This window comes from Liolophura sinensis, chromosome 10 (assembly GCF_032854445.1).
Source record: "Liolophura sinensis isolate JHLJ2023 chromosome 10, CUHK_Ljap_v2, whole genome shotgun sequence".
Classification (NCBI taxonomy): domain Eukaryota; kingdom Metazoa; phylum Mollusca; class Polyplacophora; order Chitonida; family Chitonidae; genus Liolophura; species Liolophura sinensis.
In genome coordinates, this window is record NC_088304.1 from 6,897,132 (window position 1) to 6,915,337 (window position 18,206).

The following is an 18,206-nucleotide window of genomic DNA, read 5'->3' on the forward strand; positions in this document are numbered from 1 at the left end:
TGCTTGATAAGTACATTTCATCATTTCACGAATAAATTTTAAGTCGTAAATCTTAATCGCAAGTCCTAAGTCGTAAGTTTTACCAGTCGGTACACAATAAGGAATAGGAAGCATTGTTCTGTGAAAGGGTCGTGTGTCGTAAGATTTAACTTAGGATCAGAGTTGCGACATACGACTCTTAGTGGAATGGGAGCCAGAGTCCGTATTTATGAAACCTTTTAAGACTTAAGTCAAATATTCAAACACAGCTATAGTTAAAATGTTTTGCTCTAGAAAGTTTAAAACTTGTACACTGATTCTTTACCGCAGAGCAATGTACAAACCACAATTTTATCTTTTTCCTGTCCTGAGTTTGGATTTAAAGGACTTACCATTAATGACTTAAACCCCAAGTAGCTTGATAAATACGGGTCCAGAGCGACAGAAAACGATTCGCTATCTTGTTACATCGGAACACTTTAGCAGCAGAACGTGGCTAAAGCCAACATCGCAGATAATACAGATGAAAACAATGATGTTACTGAAAAATTTTTTAGGAATGAAATCCACAAACTCGCTCAACGGCCTGGTTGGCAAGCACTAGATACACATGCGAAAATGGAGCGATATAACAAATACATACATACACGTGATATATAACGACAAGCGATCATTAGTTTAATTTCCACATTTTAGACAGACCAGCTTGAAGTACGTGTCATGGTGCTTACTGCTCAATTCATAGTTCTAAGAGGTGTCTAATTGGCTGCATTTGTCTCATTTGCATGAACATTTAGAATAAAACACTGACTGAGGTCAACTGATAGAGGCTACAATTCACCGGTTACATGTGACCGTTCGCCAGCTATCATGCTACGCTGTACTCTGTAATATTCTGTGTACTCATCCTCTTTATCCCGAACAGGTGAGCCAATAAATCTCCCCCAGTCTGGCCGTCAAATCATCTCTAGGTGTTCCAATCCAGCTCTCTCTCTCTTTTTTTCTCTCTGGTATATATCTGCTGTTGTGTATTGATTTATTTGGTTGGTGTTTACCGCCATACGTTCGAATTTTTCCCTTCTATTTTCTGTATTGTCCTGAGTGCAGAAACTCGGAGTGCATTTGTTGCACTAAATTTACCATGCTGATCTATTAATTGTTAGTTGTGCGAGCAGGTTTAAGTTTCAGGCTGTTCCCAGGAAAGCTGAGAAAAGTAAATACATTAATGGTTAATTAAAGAGTAAATGTATTTAAATGTATTTAAAAAGTAAATACTTTAATACATTAATTAATCATGAATGTAACAATATAAACGACTGCAGTATGGAGAATAAAACAACGAAGACGATGTGAAAGTTGGCAAATGGCTACCGGTGGGATGCAGTCTTTATGCCATGCGAATTTATTATTTAGTTTTATCCTACTGTTTAGCAGGTGCCTAAATTGTAGCAACTCAAAGCCCCCCCCCCCCCCCAAAATAGAAAAAATGCAGTGAAATGCAGTTTATTATACATATTTATGTATGTATGACACTAGACATGACACGTCACCTAGTCACATTTGACTGACACCGGGTCAACCAGTCCTCTTTCTTTGCCCTAACCTCTCAGTGTTGATCGCCAAGCGAAGCAGCAAAAAGGGCCATTTTATGGTCTTTGGTCTGATACCGGGTCTCCCGACTTCGAGGCGAACGATCTAACCACTAGGCCACCGAAGTAGTCTCTTGTCAATTTATTGCTTAGTTTCATTCTAATGTTTTAAAGCTGCTTCAATTGTAGTAACTCAAACGCAAAAGAAAACTCCACGAAAAAATCCATTGATATCAACTGCGTCGCTGGTCTAGACTGACTGAAAAGTATCACGCTGTTTATCATTCGAATACACGTATATATGTGAGGAAAGTTGTTTATAATTGTGAGTGTAATAATTACCCAAAAGCTGCACCTTCAAACCAAAATTGTCATCTTTGTGGTCTACGTGCATCCATTAAAAAGCTGTTTAGAAAGTTGGTATAGGTCTGTGTACATATATAGAATGTCATTAATGTTGAATTAAAAAATGGATTGTTTAAATGGCATTTCTATTTGCATACCTTCCTTTATACTTCCATTAGATTTTGAAAATAGGCGTCCCCTGATAATTTAGGCTGAGTGAAAAAAATCTGATTAGGCCCTATTGAACGCGTTAACACAGCAAACTGCTGCATGTGAAATGCTGGTTTCAATTGTCATAACTAACTCGGTTGTTGAGGATTTGTTTGATCTCCAGATTTGTTCCCCAATGTTCACTCATAGCTATGGCGACGTGTTAACATCAGCGAAATGAGCAAAAATTTCTTCAAACCATTAACATCCGTCGATAATCGGCCGGCAATAACATTAACCAGTTTCGTGAACACGTCGACATATTTGCTTTGTAAGCTGTTTATTCACTGGTTCCATGCTAGTTGTCAGGGAGCTCTGAAATCCCTTCCTACCCTGTCTTTTTCTATAATGTTTTTAAGAATACACGCACGTTCTTTGATGTTTTTTTTTCTTTGGCTGTGAGCATTATAACATCACAAGAGGTTTATTTTAACTATTTGTTTTATTAAAGCTTCGCTTCTTACAGTTTTTTCTTTTATAGAGCAAATAAGGAAGGAAAAGCCGACAGCATGTCTCTGAGATCACAGTCAGTTGTTCTACGAACAAATAGATTCGAGAGTTGTGAGGAACGCTATTTTACATGAACAATAAGGGTGGAGAAATGTTTAATTTTACAATTGTCTTCATTTCTTGTAGTTGTAATTTGTATGTTTAATACTGAAAGGCTTTGTCGATTTGGACCTTGTGATGATTGACTAGGACGCAGTCTCTCGAAGCCCTCTTAACGTTACGAGCTCGCAACTACCATGACGACGTAATGCCTTCAGTACTGGTTGCCGTGGTAGATAAGTGAACGTCAAGAGTACTTCGTGAAACCGGGCCCTGGGAATTCCATATTGGTTGACGGCTGGTGTGCGAATGTCTGTTTCAGATTCAATCTCACTGTTCACTTGGGTATTTTCAGGAGACTATTGAACAACATTGTTTAGGTGTTGTTCATAATAAAGCAAGATGCCCCCATATTATGTGACTGACTGCATTTGCTATATACAATTTGAATTTGTTTTGCGTATGCAAAATTGGCGTATTTAACAACGTATATTCAGCCATTGCAAGGACTAAAACACGCTACAAAACAGTGTAGAGTATGATGTATAAGAGAAAACACGATTACATACTCGACGAATAGCACGTATCTAAGGCCGTATTTGGCCTCAAACGACAGTTTAGTGCTTGTCTTTGGAATCATCGAAAATTGTGCAAGGCTATAATATGTATTAAGTCAATTAATGATGGCTAAAACGTGCTTGATACAATGATGGAGAAGACGTGCTTGTTACAAGTATGGACAAAATGTGCTTGATGCAATGATGGACAAAACGTGCTTGATACAATGATGGAGAAGACGTGCTTGTTACAAGTATGGGCAAAATGTGCTTGATGCAATGATGGAGAAGACGTGCTTGGTAGAAGAATGAATAAAACATGCTTGATAAAAGGATGGACAAAACATGCTTGATAGAAGAATGAATAAAACATGCTTGATAAAAGGATGGACAAAACGTGCTTCATACAGGGGTGAATAAAACGTGCTTGATACAATGATGGACTCAAAGTGCTTGGTACAAGTATGAACAAAACGTGCTAGATACAATGATGGACTCAAAGTGCTTGGTACAAGTATGAACAAAACGTGCTAGATACAATGATGGACTCAAAGTGCTTGGTACAAGTATGGAAAAAATGTGCGCGATGCAATGATGGAGAAGACGTGCTTGATACTAGGATGAATAAAACGTGCTTGATACAATGATAGATTCAAAGTGCTTGATACAAGCATGGACTAAACGTGCTTCGTGGAGGGACGGATAAAACGTGCTTGATACACGGATGAATAAAACGTGCTTGATACACGGATGAATAAAACGTGCTTGATACAAAGATTGATAAAACGTGCTTGATACAAGAATGGACTAAACGTGCTTCGTAGAGGGACGGATAAAACGTGCTTGTTACAATGATTGATAAAACGTGCTTGATTCAGTGATAGACAAAGCGTGCTTGATACACGGGTGAATAAAACCTGCTTGATACAATGATGGATAAAACGCGCTTGATACAAGAATGGGACAAACGTGTTTTATAAAAAGATTTATAAAACGTGTTTGATACAAAGATCGATAAAACTTGCTTGATACACTGATGTATAAAACGTGCCCGATACAGTGATGGATAAAAGTGCTTAATACAATGTGCAGAATGCGTGATACAAGGATGGACAAAATGTGTTTGATACAATGATGGAGAAATCGTGCTTGTTACACAAATGGAGAAAACGTGCTTCACACAATGATGGAATAAACGTGCTTGATTCAAGGAAAATATAAAAGGTGCTTGATACAAGGATGGACAAAACGTGCTAGACACAATGATGGATAAACGTGCTTGATACAAACTCAAAGTGTGCTAGTCATTTAATAAATGTAACACCAAGAAACGACTGTCACAGCTTCCATTTCTTGTCGCACCTGCACTGAGGATGTGGACGATTTCATATCAAAGATTGGTAATTAAAACATAAAATACTGATTTAATAATGTTCAAACGTTTGATACGAACTGCAGGCACATTTGGAGCACTGTACAGATGTATGCCATATCAACTGTGCCAACATGCAACACTATCCGTCACAAAACCTACCTCAAATGCAGCGCGAAAACGATAGCGTCACTCAACCATAAACACCGTTCTGCTACAACTGAAGGCTAACACTCCATTTGTGTCACAACTCTACGGTATTAACCCTTATTCGAACAGTGGCGATGCCGCTGGCCATAAAGACGGAGGTGGGTCTGTTTGCACTTCCCGATAATTCTTCACAGTCAAAAGCCGGAAGCAAGCCAGGGAAAGGCCTAACACACTCCCCCGTTTGATAATCACTTGTCCATTTCTTCCCGAGGTTCAAATTTCTGGCAACTGCAGCACAGCCAGCGTAATTTTTAACGCAGGGAGCATGAAGACATGAGGAATGCTCATTGAAGATGCCTAGGCACTGATATGCGGAATATTAAGACTGTAATTCCTGCCGTGTTTCTACAGGAACGGGCTGTAGTATTTTCTACAAGAACGGGTTGTCATTGTAGTGAAAGGTTTCCTGTGTATCGTGATCCTCTTTTTCCACTGAAAGCTTTTGAATGTGACTCCTCAACAAAAAGCCAACCTATGCCATTTTTTCCAACGGAAATGGCACGTACATGTACCAATGACAGTGACACGTACATAAACCAGCGGAAATGGCACATACCAACGGAAATGGCACGTACATGTACCAGCGATAGTGACACGTACATACACTAACGGAAATGGCACGTACCAAGGGTAATTGCAAGTTAGGGCAGAAACAGAACAGTGTCTGGGGAGTGATAGTTTGTACATGTTCATAACCCGCAAAGCAAAGAAGTCATGGAATTTCGTCTAAAAGGCTCCTGGAAAGTTATAGAATTTATCAAGTATCGAAATACATAAACACTGAGTTAGTATTTAGTAATAATGTGAAAAGTAACATGGTGACTGTTTGCAAAGTTTGCAAATGAAATTTACGCAGAACCGAACATTCCAATTAGAGAATTCAGAAGTACACATATAGATGAAGAGTCTACATCGTACATTGTATATCCTACGTGTCATATCACTAATATATTGCGCACCGGTAGAGTTTTTATATTTTGTATAGAAGTCAATGTGCTTTCATGTATATGTATTAGGCGACTACTGATAAGAGGGACAGCTAGTCAGCCGTCAAATTCAACATTCACCACGTCAGTCAACTCTCGCGAGAATTGGATTAAAGATGCCGTACATCAGCCTGCCATGGACGAATTTTAGGCCAGGACGCTGGGGACATGCTAAAAGCCTTGACAGGGCGCTGTAAATTATGCCAACCAGCCAGCCTCTTAATGCCCCTCATCACTTCTGGCTAATCTAATATATGACCGTTATTATACTAGCAGAGGCTCCAAGACACCGAGGATAGAGCAGTTATGGCCACAGGTAATGGCCAAGTAACCAGGTATATAAGCCGTGCAAGTTGTGAGGCATCAGCAGTGTGTCTATGGACAGAGGTGTCGTGGGAAAACAAGAATTTAAGAAATCACCTTTACTAACTACGAATGACGCATCACACGTACACGATTTGAATACTGTTTGCACTCATTTGCCTAAAACATACCATGCGCTTTTCCCACATCATTGAAAACTGATGACTTCTCTTTGAATGATTCCGTCCTAATTTCGTACTTTATATACTTTCTTAGTTCTTTGATGGTTTGTGTTAGACGTCGTATTAGGAATTACTCAATATTAACTGACGGCTGGTATATGAATGTCTGTTTTGAACCATAGATCCGTTAAGAATTGTCATGTAGCGAAACAAAACTCTCCGCCTACAATGATATACTACATATCTGTTAAGTATACACCGAGAAATTAAATCAGCTGTCGCATTTCTTTTTTCAGCCATGCCCTTCCTTTGATCACCGTTTCTCAATTACATTTTTCTTATTGCTGTGTCAAATGAACAATTCTGCTTCCTGCATGTCATTGCTAGTCTTATGTCCCGATCGTCACTAGGCCTACATTCCAGACACCCCTACCCCTTTTCTATCTCTCTCCTTCTTGAAAATTTAGTCTCCTCGTTCCCACCTAAACCCACACTTCCGGTTGGTCCTGTCATCCCTGATCCTCTGTTGTACAAGGTCCGGAAGTTAGACTCTCCAAGACGCTCTGGCTGCCAGCAGGTGCCTCGTCCGCCTCCGGAGCCCACATCCACCTGGTGACAATTATCACGGTGGCTGATGCCACGATTTGTTAAGGCGATTGCCCGGCGCTGTCAGATGTGTGAGCACCGTTATCAGTCGATCGCAGATATACAAACGATCTCCTGCGTGCTGCGCAGAAGCAATAGATTTATCACTTTTTTAAGCTGCCCGGCTTCTTCCGGTGCCGGAAGAAGCCGGGCAGCTATCAGTCAGTCAGTTTGCATTTGATTCCGTAGTTGTTGTTTCTCTGTGAGCATTTGTCATAGCAGAAATCCTGATAACGTCGCTCTTATTTCTCCTATCGAACTGCTACACGCTCTCACCGGTAGTGAGGAGAGGGGGGGGGGATTGGTGACAATAAACGGTTGATATTCACGGAATCCACCAAGATGGCGTGCAAGTGTCTACGTCACAAGCCACTAACATACCAAAGGACTATACCCTTGGCCATCATGCTTCCACGCTTAAGCTAACTATCATGGTGTAAATGAAGGTTTCTTAAGTATGACATCAAGCAACAGTTACAAATTAAATATAAATATACAAAGAAATATATTCTATTTGTCAAGCTGATGTTGTAAGCACTTAATGAATTCTTTATTTAAAGTCCTTTCATTATCATGGGTACATGTGTTATAGCACTGTGGCCAAAAGTGCTTAGGCAGCCGTACAAAATTTGTCAGCCAGATTAGGCCAAGCATATCTTTGGCCTTGTCGCCATACAACTAACACAAAGCTCCCGTGTTATCTCCCTATTTCTTATCTTCACTCCCTCTCACCGCTAAACACAGAAATCGTTTATTATTTAACACCAATGCAACCGTTTAAATGGGAGAAAGACTTCGAAACTGTACATTCCTGGGTAATTATGACCTCGCACCTCGTACTTGCGTATCCACAGTTACTTGACTTTTCTCCACACCAGAAATTTCTCACATATGACCCAGAGGTTTTTACCTACACATAAAAGATGAAAGGCATGTGATCACTAAAGAACTTCATGTTAGACCACCTGAACGGAAACATGAAAACTGCCGACGACTTACCGTCACCAAGGCCCATATTGACAGCGCAAGAATCCTGATGATTTCCTATGCCAAACTATGACAGATGCAACGCCTCTTGTGTCAGAGCGCTGGCGATCATCAGATGTTTCCTCAAAGACCATCCTAAATCTGACCTTTAGACACACACACCAACATTACACTCAAGGTAGCTGAATCCAGAATCTTTGACTTTGACATCATAACCCCACAACCACGCTGAATTTAGAATTTTTTCGAAAATGAATCAGGATCTATGTATGCATCGAAACAGACAATCGTCTACCAGCCGTCAACCAAAATGGATGTTCCGAGTCAATAATCGCAAGGACAATTCCCAAATCGAAGGACACTTTCTCTTTATGCTGACATGTGACGACATAACCCGTTCCATACTCCTCGCTGATTTTGTGCCTTCATGTAATTTAATTTCAAACTTTGATATGAGACGTTAGAATCTTCTTACCAAGCACGCTGACTTAGGCTTTGATGGGATTTTCTGAGAACAAGTCAGAATACGAGCGTTCTCAGCATTTGTCAGCAAAGCGTTGGTAGAGATATACACTGAGACACAGTGCTGTAGTGGTTTTCTGTCATCCGGCAGAAAACTCCATCTTGAGAGCAACGACTTGGTGTTCAATGATACCATCAGTTACCCACCTGCTTAGTGTAATCATGCCATCAATCATCCGTCTGGAATTTCTTCCCCAACAAACAACATTTACACATGAATGGAGAACATTTTTTATTCTTTATTGTTACCGTTGAAAGTATGATCAGGTGACAGGTATAGCCTATAGTATGGATGGCGTCTCAGCGAAAGTCCCTAATCACGCATGGGTATTGTTTTCTCATCTTTGATCGAGTGCGTGTGATTTACTGTTAATCAACTGTATGTGGAGATCATACCACATATCTCGTGCCCCAAACCATTTTACAGTGAGCTCATTTATCTTAAAGGCAAAGAGAGGTCTGATATTGTTGATAAACCAGCTCAGTGGAATTACGGGCTGCATATCAATGCACCAGTGCCTAATTAATGTACGTTTCTAATGATTCGTTGTGCCGTCGCCTACATGCAGTATGATGTGTGTAACTGACAATGCCCCGATGTGTGGCCAATTTCGTATTTATGTCACGACGGTCAGTTCTATGTGAGGGTATCTCTGTACCCTGCACTCTTCCTAAATACGCTGCGTGTATAGCTTACATTGTGGGAAGTCTGTTTTCTTTTGTATAATGAGGATAGATTAATGAACACTTTCTGGCAACAGGCCATATATTAATTATAGTAAACTGCGCTGACCATCTCTGTAAATGAAAAGAGCATTTGTAGTTGGTTCATGTAACCGTAAATTAGTCTAAAATAGTCATTCATGTTCTGTGATAACTCAGTTTAGATGAGACAGTACTAACGCTAAATTATTAGTCTCAGTTATCTTGATCTTGTCCTATACCCTTTTTTAATATGATACTCAATCATAGTTCCCATTGCTGTATCTTAATGCTACATTTATTTGACTAGAGTTTAACACCGTACTCGACAATTTTCAATAACCTGACGGCGGGAATGTTTTTGGGTGGAAAAAAATCTAAGTCAACGACTGACAATCGCTAAATACCTAACGAATTCATACGAACTTAAATCCTTAGTCTCTATAGCCAGAGCTGAATTTGAACCCACTGCCTTACTGGCCTAAAGCAAATCGGCAGCAGGGAGAAGCTGACTTAAACTGAAGCTCCATTGTATGAAGAAACCCATTTCTTCGTAACGAAATATTTCGGTCTTATAAAAATAACTCTACTTTTACCTACATTCCAAGCCTGTGCATGCGCTTGTCCCGATTCAGATCGGTAGACCTATACTTTGTCAATTCCGGAAGGTGAGCAGATATGTGGAGTTCACCAACAGTTTGCCAAAAATCGAACACGGCTTCATATTTTTCTCGGAGGAAATACATTCAGACCTCACGTTTGGTGATTGTTACATGAATGACAAGATTTGGCATGCGTGAGGCAGCCAATGATGTACTGAATCCTACAGTTATTACCCTTCACCGTTCAGAAAATCCCCCATCCATAAAGATGGGTAAAAGACGTATTGTGGGTTCATGGCGATTGGGGTTCATCGACAGGAAAATCGGTAATTAGCAACGTGACGTGAAATCATCGTAACTATGTTTGAATTAAATGTAATTATTATTTCTCAATGCTGGTAAATGGTAATCATCACTATCGCTATATTTATTTTAAAAAAAAGCTGTCTGTTTTTCTGGAAACCGAGCATGACACGTTTAGTTACAGCCATATCAATTACAATAGCTCAGACTGAAAGAAAAACCCGGGTTCGTTCGCATGTGCGGGTGTTATAGCAACTTTGAATGTAAACAAGCCCAATCTTAATCCGATCTTAAAAATAATGTTACTTTTCCAAAGTAGATGGCTTTCAGATGTAGAATTATATCTAATTTGAATAATCCACTTAGTCATTGGTGATGGTGTACATTAGTATTCATGTCAGGGTTAAGTCAAATGATCACTCCTGATGGTGTACATTAGTATTCCTGTCAGGGTTAAGTCAAATGATCACTCCTGATGGTGTACATTAGTATTACTGACAGGGTTAAGTCAAATGATCACTCCTGATGGTGTACATTAGTATTCATGTTAGCGGTAAGTCAAATGAACATTCCTGATTGTGTACATTAGTATAAATACCACGAGTATGCTAAATGGTCACTTGAATACGGTGTCAAACAGCAGCGATCAGTGTTAAAAGTTGAGGAAATATATGCACCTGGAGTAAACCACCGACCTTTGGCAAGGTGTGGATCTAATGCGCAGTGCTAGCTCAATCTGTACTCCAGAATTGGTCAAATGCAGGTGGTCCCTAAGGAACTTCATATAAGATCCCTTAAACCGCTTACCGCTATCAAGGCTTCGAAAACGAGGTGGGTGCAGGAATTCTCGAAAATTCTCTGTGCGAGGCTGGAATTAAACTAACAGCTCCGTAAGCAATGATTCAGAAACAAACACCTGAACAACATAGTCGCTTCTCACTCCTGCAGGGTGTGTGATTGTCACATGGGTAGAGACATATACTCATAGACCATAAGAAAAGAAAACCTCATGGTTAAAGAAATTCCACCGATACTTCAACTCGACTTCAACAGCTTGAATCTGAAGAACTTTTCACCAATAATATGGCGGGCAGTTTTACGAGTGTAGGGAATGGGAGAGCAAGGGGTAAACCACGAGCTTTTGGCAAGCTAATGACGATCTTTCCCACGTGTGGTATGCACGTGTCCAGTGAAGTCTAGACCAGTGAAGTCTAACAAATTGCAGTTAGCATCACTGTATTTCTTTTTACCTAATTTCTAAGTCGCGGTGCTAGGGGCATGTAAATTGCTCTTATTTATGCATTTGCATCAACAGTTAAAATGAAACCCAGAATTAGGTAAATTGATAAGAGGCCGTATTTCACTGGTTACGTATGACCGTTTGCCAGCTTTCACACTCTCGCTGCTGCTCGGGTTTTACTCTCTGTTCTGTACGTCTTTGATTATAATGCAGACATGTACACCATATTGGTTAGGAGAAAAAGTGATCTGTTAAGAACGTTAAACTGCCCAAACATTCAGCCGATCACTGCTGACCACTTATAGTCACCAGACCCTACAAAACAGTGAGGGCAAATCAGTCTACAAATTGTTTCTCGAAACTAAATATTTGAAGGATATTTTTAATCTTATTAGGATATTGTAATCAAACTATATTCAGTGTGGTTTTAGAATTTTTAATTCACACTTTTAGCTGGTTTGGAAAAACCGTCTGCTAATGTTTTTTTGGATGTTTTCATTTTCATGCTGAAAGTCATTACAGTTCTGGGTTCTAACAGGTTCTCGTCACGATATGGTTGAAATAATGCTAGTGTGGCCTTAAACCTTATCATTCATTCACTAATCCATTCATTCAAATGCACCTGTGGCTTATCCTCACTCTCCGTAACAACTACCATATTTGACCTAAATTTCGACCAGGACTAAGTTACATTTTTTGCCTGATTCTGAGAGTTCTCTTGACCTATAAGAGGTGTTTTGTCGAAGGTGCCAAGGATGATACCCTTTTAGAAAAATCATAAAAACTCCGCACCGAAAGTAATATAGTTCTGGTATTTATTTGCCTCTACAAATGCACTTTTTGACGGATTTTTAAGGCAAATACGGTATCTTACTTTCGTGATTAGCCATTGGCAAGTCATTAATGGTAGCTAATCCAGTGTTGTGTTTTCGATACAGCGATCCTCGGAGAAAAGCCGATTGATTATACTGTGTTATCCATTATTTAATACAAGGACCGTTAGCCACGAGCTCTGGGCCGATAAAGAGTCTTCTCATCAAATACATGCAGCCGCAGTTTGTTAATCCAGCTTGTATAACGGTCGTAGAGCCTCTGGCTGATTGTTCAAACGAGCACTCTGCTAATTGAAAATAGAAGTCTGTTTGCAAGCAATGTTGTTAAGTGTCGCGTGCATTGTCGGTTGACGTAGTTAAATGTCCATTTATACCTTGTAGCTAACAGGGGTGAGCGAATTAGATGGGTGCTTTATGGCAAAAAGTGCTGACAATCAGTACCGTTAGATTACCTAAAAGGTAGTCCTATATATTGTCTCCGTATGTAGTGAATTGCCATGCGCTGGTTTAATATTCAACATTTAGTTCAGTGTTTCTTATCCATTGCTTTATGGCATCTGAGTAACTATTCTTTAAGATAAGGTAAAAAAACTGTGTTTAATAAAATGCAGTTTGGTCTGAAACTATTGAAATATTTGTGTGCATGAATTAAAGAGAGTATCGGGGCCCTAGACACGCATTTTCCAGATTTCACCGCCTTCGTTGGCAGTCAGTGGTCACGTTTAGCGATGTGAAGACCACTTGTCTTTTTTGAAAACCATTTGAATGACCTCGTTGAGAATCACTTGTCTTCACTGAAAAAATCACGCCACTGAACTCTGTACAGACAGATTTATGCGCAAGTCATACGGAGAAATGTTTAAGCGCTGACATCGAGTGACAATTGTTGCCGTACAAGCTTTTTAACTGTCTGAGGTCAGCTCTCAGACTACCCGCTGAACGCCTTGCTGATAATGCCGGGTGCACGAGATTCTTCGAGAGTAGCTGAAGTAAAGTGGCAAACTATTCAGCGAGAGCTGGCCTCCAGCAGAATGAAAACATCGATGGATTAACAATTCTAAACGATGAAGATTTTGGTCGATCCGGGCCCAGATCGAAATTAATAATCTTCATAAAACTAGGAAATGTAACTCGCCAGAAATAGCAATGTAAACAATCTTCTAATTTGCGAACTTTTGCAGCCTTGGACTTTGCAAACATTCAATATGCAGACATCTTGAAGGTAACAAAACTGAATAATGCACTAAATGTTTGTTCTCCTCTGAGTGGGCGCGGAATGTGATATCGAACTAGAGGCCGATAGAAGCAGAGCTTTACGTAATGCGACGAAACCGGCTCGTATTGATCTTCATCGGGTCAAAAACAAATACAGTCTCTCCGGAAAAAGCTCGTCTTCTCAAGCCTAATTAACAAAGGTAAGCGCCGTCTTGATGAACTGGTTCCGTCATGCTCGATGACGAAAGGACAAATAGTCCCTGGAGGAACTGCGGGTGGTAACACGAGCTTAGCAAATAGTCGTCTCGTGTTATATAAAATTAAGAAATTCTCAGTTTGAATCTCGGAGCGATTGCAACATATAAAACACCTTCGGATATACAGTTAGAAATTTTGGTTGCTCACATAGTAGCCTCACGTACTTGTGGATTTGCTAGAATTATTTCTCTCAGAGGGATCCCAACTATCGTCAGTTAATTTGTATCGTTAGGACGTTTGTCAGGTACCCAGCGAGGTGTGTTGCTTTTAAAGTAACGTACAGAGAGCTAACCTGAGAGAGCAATAGGTTGATAAAATATACATCCCCTTTGCTTAGAGGCTAAAACTGAATTATTTCTTGCTTTTGTTAAGTTAGATGTTGTGGAGCAACATGTGATGTCTTTGTCCAGAGACTAAAAGTAAACTAGTTCGTGTTGTTGTTGTTGTTGGGCTAGCTGTTCTTGACAACACGTGAGGTTTTATTATGACTTGTAGAAACTGATTTTACAGTTTTGTTCCATGGTTTATAAAAGTAAAGATATCTGTGACAAATGTTGGCTTTCCTCATATGCAGTTGAATAGGTTGTCATTTAGTACGTTGACAATTCGCTCAAAAATCAGTATGGCCCCACCTCTCCACCTCCACCCCGATAAATATCCCACACCACATGCGCGTCTGAGATGTGACGTCATTATGCTGCTGTCCTGGAGTTTTCATTTTAAAAGTAAAGAAAAGGCAAGAAATAAAAAAAACCTGAAATAATTAGGGAGAGAGGTGGAAACAGATCTAACAGGCCACAGGCATTTTTATGACGTGCATGGCAACTCTGTAAATCAGCTTTTAATGAGGAATTCTAACCAGGTCATGGAATAAGCCAAGTAAGAGCAACTAGAAACATAATGTCGCGACACTCGTACCGTACGTATACATATGGTTGAAAGGCAAAGTAAGTTTGAGTGACGCCAGAGGTAACAGCTGCGTCTTCTGGTTATAGAAATTACTCGCACCTGACTTGTTAAAACGGATAAGAAAGTGTCGCTTGTGATTGTCTCAATATGTGCGATTTTGCTTACTTTGACCTGCGGATGTGTAACATCACAAAAATCTATAGTTTTGCTTTTTTATTTTTATTTATTTGGTTGGTGTTTTATGCCGTACTCAAGAATATTTCACATATAGGACGGCGGCCATGCAGCGTTATTGTGGTCGGGAAACTGGGCAGAGCCAGGAGGAATCCCAGGACCATCCGAAGGTTGCTGGCAGAACTTACCACGTACGTCCATAGCGGAAACCAGCTTGAGCTGGACTTGAATTGAAACTGGACCGAATTGGTGAGAGGCTTCTGGATCATTGTGCCGCGTTGGCGTGCTTAGCGCTTCGGCTATGCGTTTTAACCTTCCTGTGGGATGCTTTATCGAAGCATATATACAATCGGTCTAGTGTTGTCTTTTAATCCCTGCACGCCCGATTGCTTTAAATAATCTTGCGTATACGACGGAAAATATCAAACAGGTAGTGCTTATAGATAGTTTTTAATTATAGTACTCTAGCTGTACCAAATAAATAAGTCAGTGACAAGGTGTGTTTGTCTTTCCACAGGTATCGCCACTGGCAGTGTATACCGTGATTATGCCTTAAAACTGTACGGGTTTCCTGGGGAGGGAGTCGCCAATACGTCTGTGATAGCCGTAAAAACCCATGAATGGGGACCTCAGGAACGAGCAAAGTTTGACAGGTGCGTGTTGATTATCCGGGAACCTTACGGCGCCCTCCTGGCCGAGTTCAACCGACGCCATGCCGGCCATCGCGGCCACGCTACCTCCAGCAATTTTGGCAGGGGTAAGTAAGGACATTACCGAGCCGTAAAAGTTAGGTGGCTCAAAAACAAATTCTTCGAGTGAAAATTTCATTGATGTAATTTTTCGAGTTGTGCAGTACCGCTATACTCAAGATTTTTTTTACGTGACGTCATGCAGTCAGGTTGTTGGGTCGAGAAATACGGAGTGACCGGAGTAAACAGCCACCCTTTGCCAGGTCCCTGACAAAACCTCTCTTACTTAAAGCCGTAGCCGAATTAGTGAATGCTGGATTGGAGTCTGTGACTTCATTTGGCCGATAAAATGCATATCGTTTAGGCTAATGAATGTTCTGATTTTTTATTTATAGCCTGGCGTGAATTCGTTTACGCCCGTTCACGTGACTGGCAGAAAATGAACTTTGATTGGCTGCAGTTTGATGGCCCGTTGCACGTGATTCGCTACGAGAATCTCATGACGGACCTTTTAGCGGAAATGCGCAAACTTCTGACATTCCTTGGCACGCGCGTGAGTAACAGGGACTTCTCGTGCATGATGAAGAATTCCGAAGGGCTTTTTCACCGGACAGACGCCGGAGGATATGCGAAGGATCACTACGACAACAAAATGGTGCACTTAATTGATTCGATTTGGACCAACATGACGGAATATCTCAACTCAAGATTTATAAACAGATGATGGAATTACACCACTTAAATATTCATCAATTTCTCATCAAGATTCATTCATTATTCTAGATCATCAGAAAAACATCCCTCAGAGAACACCTAGATGGACAGAACCTTTTGAAACGTTCTCTGTCGCTGTTTTGGAGAGTCGGAGAAAGTCAATGATTCATTGCACAGAAATATGGAGAGCTGGTATTATCATACCTTTATTCCAAGGATAAATTACAATCTAATTGCAATCTAATTGATGCTGGGGAGAAAGCATCCTGAAAAAATGATCGAAGCGCGAAAATATCAAGACAGTATAATGTCACGACGAAGTGAAAGTGGCTAAAAGGCGCTCTGACGATATAGGACCCATACCGGTATAAATTTTTGGTTTTTGGCTGCATTATTTTTGTTCTTGTCGGAGATGGCGCTTTTCTTGTTCCTTGTTATGGGGTGCATTCATGAATTTCGCATGCGTCGCAGTTATTTTTTCCAGTTTGGTGTTGTATTTTACACCGTACACAAGTATTTTTGGTGATACGACGGTGCCTGAGTTTGAGGGCAGTGCCCGTATTTTAGCCACAGCCCTTGGCCTGGTACCAGAGAAACCTCCTCATTTAAAACAGCATTCAACTAGCGATCGCTGGAATCGAGTCTCTGGCCTCACTGGTCAGTGATGAATCGGTTACCAAGAGAGGAACCCTGCTGTTAAATGAGGCAGCGAATGTCTCGTGACGATGTTGTAGCAAGGACAAATGGTTATGTCGGCGCATCATGTATGGGTAAATCTGACAGACCACGAGAATTTGGTCAAGTGACAATCTGAACGTATGCTTTTGAGGTAACAACAAAATGACCACTCCAAAAAAATGGACTGTTTTGTGGCTGAGAGCCCGCTTGTTCAAAGCCCTTTTGACATTACCTCACGTATTTAAAATGGCAGCCAGCACTGTCGCCGATACTTATGTATATATATACATGTAATTGATGTAACGCTGAGGGGACATCATGGGGGAATTAAAGTAGATGGGACATCATGGGGGATGTAATCTAGATGGGACATCATGGGGGATTTAACATAGATGAAACATCATGGGGGATGTAACTTTGAGGGAACAACGTAGATGGAACATCATGGGGGATTTAACGTTAAGGGAAAATCGTGGGAGGTGTAACGTTGATGGGACACCATTGAGGATGTAACGCTGACGGGACATCACGGGGGATTTAACGTAGATGGGACATCATGGGGGATGAAAGGTTGAGGGAACATCATGGAGGATGTAACTTAGATGGGACATTATGGGGAATTTAACGTAGATGGGACATCATGGGGGATGCAACGTACATGGGACATCATGGGAGATGCAACGTACATAGGACATCATAGGGGATGTAACGTAGATGGGACATCATGAGGGATGTAAAGTAAATGGAACATCATGGGGGATGTAACGTAGATGGAACATCATGTGAGATGTCACGTAGATGGGTCATCATGGGGGATGTAACGTAGATGGGACATCATGGGGGATGTAACGTAGATGGGACATCATGGGGGATGTAATGTAGGTGGGACATCATGGGGGATGTAAAGTAGATGAAACATCATGAGGAATGTAACGTAGATGGGACATCATGGGGGATGTAACGTAGATGGAACATCGTGGGGGATTAACGTAGATGGACATCATGGGGATTTAACGTAGATGGAACATCATGGGGGATGTAAAGTAGATGGGACATCATGGGGGATGTAACGTAGATGGAACATCGTGGGGGATTAACGTAGATGGACATCATGGGGATTTAACGTAGATGGGACATCGTGGGGGATTATCGTAGATGGGACATCATGGGGATTTAACGTAGATGGGACATCGTGGGGGATTAAAGTAGATGGACATCAAGGGGATTTAACGTAGATGGGACATCGTGGGGATTAACGTAGATGGACATCATGGGGATTTAACGTAGATGGGACATCATGGGGGATGTAAAGTAGATGAAACATCATGGGGGATGTAACGTAGATGGGACATCATGGGGGATGTAACGTAGATGGAACATCGTGGGGGATGTAACGTAGATGGGACATCATGGGGGATGTAATGTAGGTGGGACATCATGGGGGATGTAAAGT

General features: G+C 40.9%; 1 protein-coding gene across 1 annotated transcript in view; it reads left to right on the forward strand.

Annotated features, from left to right (window-relative positions):
- Nucleotides 1–16,294, forward strand: part of LOC135476480 (WSCD family member AAEL009094-like) — a 28,325-nt gene extending 12,031 nt beyond the window's left edge. The window contains exons 2-3 of the mRNA XM_064756511.1: nucleotides 15,190–15,429; nucleotides 15,757–16,294. Of these exons, the coding sequence (XP_064612581.1) occupies nucleotides 15,190–15,429; nucleotides 15,757–16,085 (569 nt within the window). The 3' untranslated portion in view covers nucleotides 16,086–16,294. The remainder of the gene's footprint in view (nucleotides 1–15,189; nucleotides 15,430–15,756) is intronic.
- Nucleotides 16,295–18,206: the final 1,912 nt, after the last annotated feature.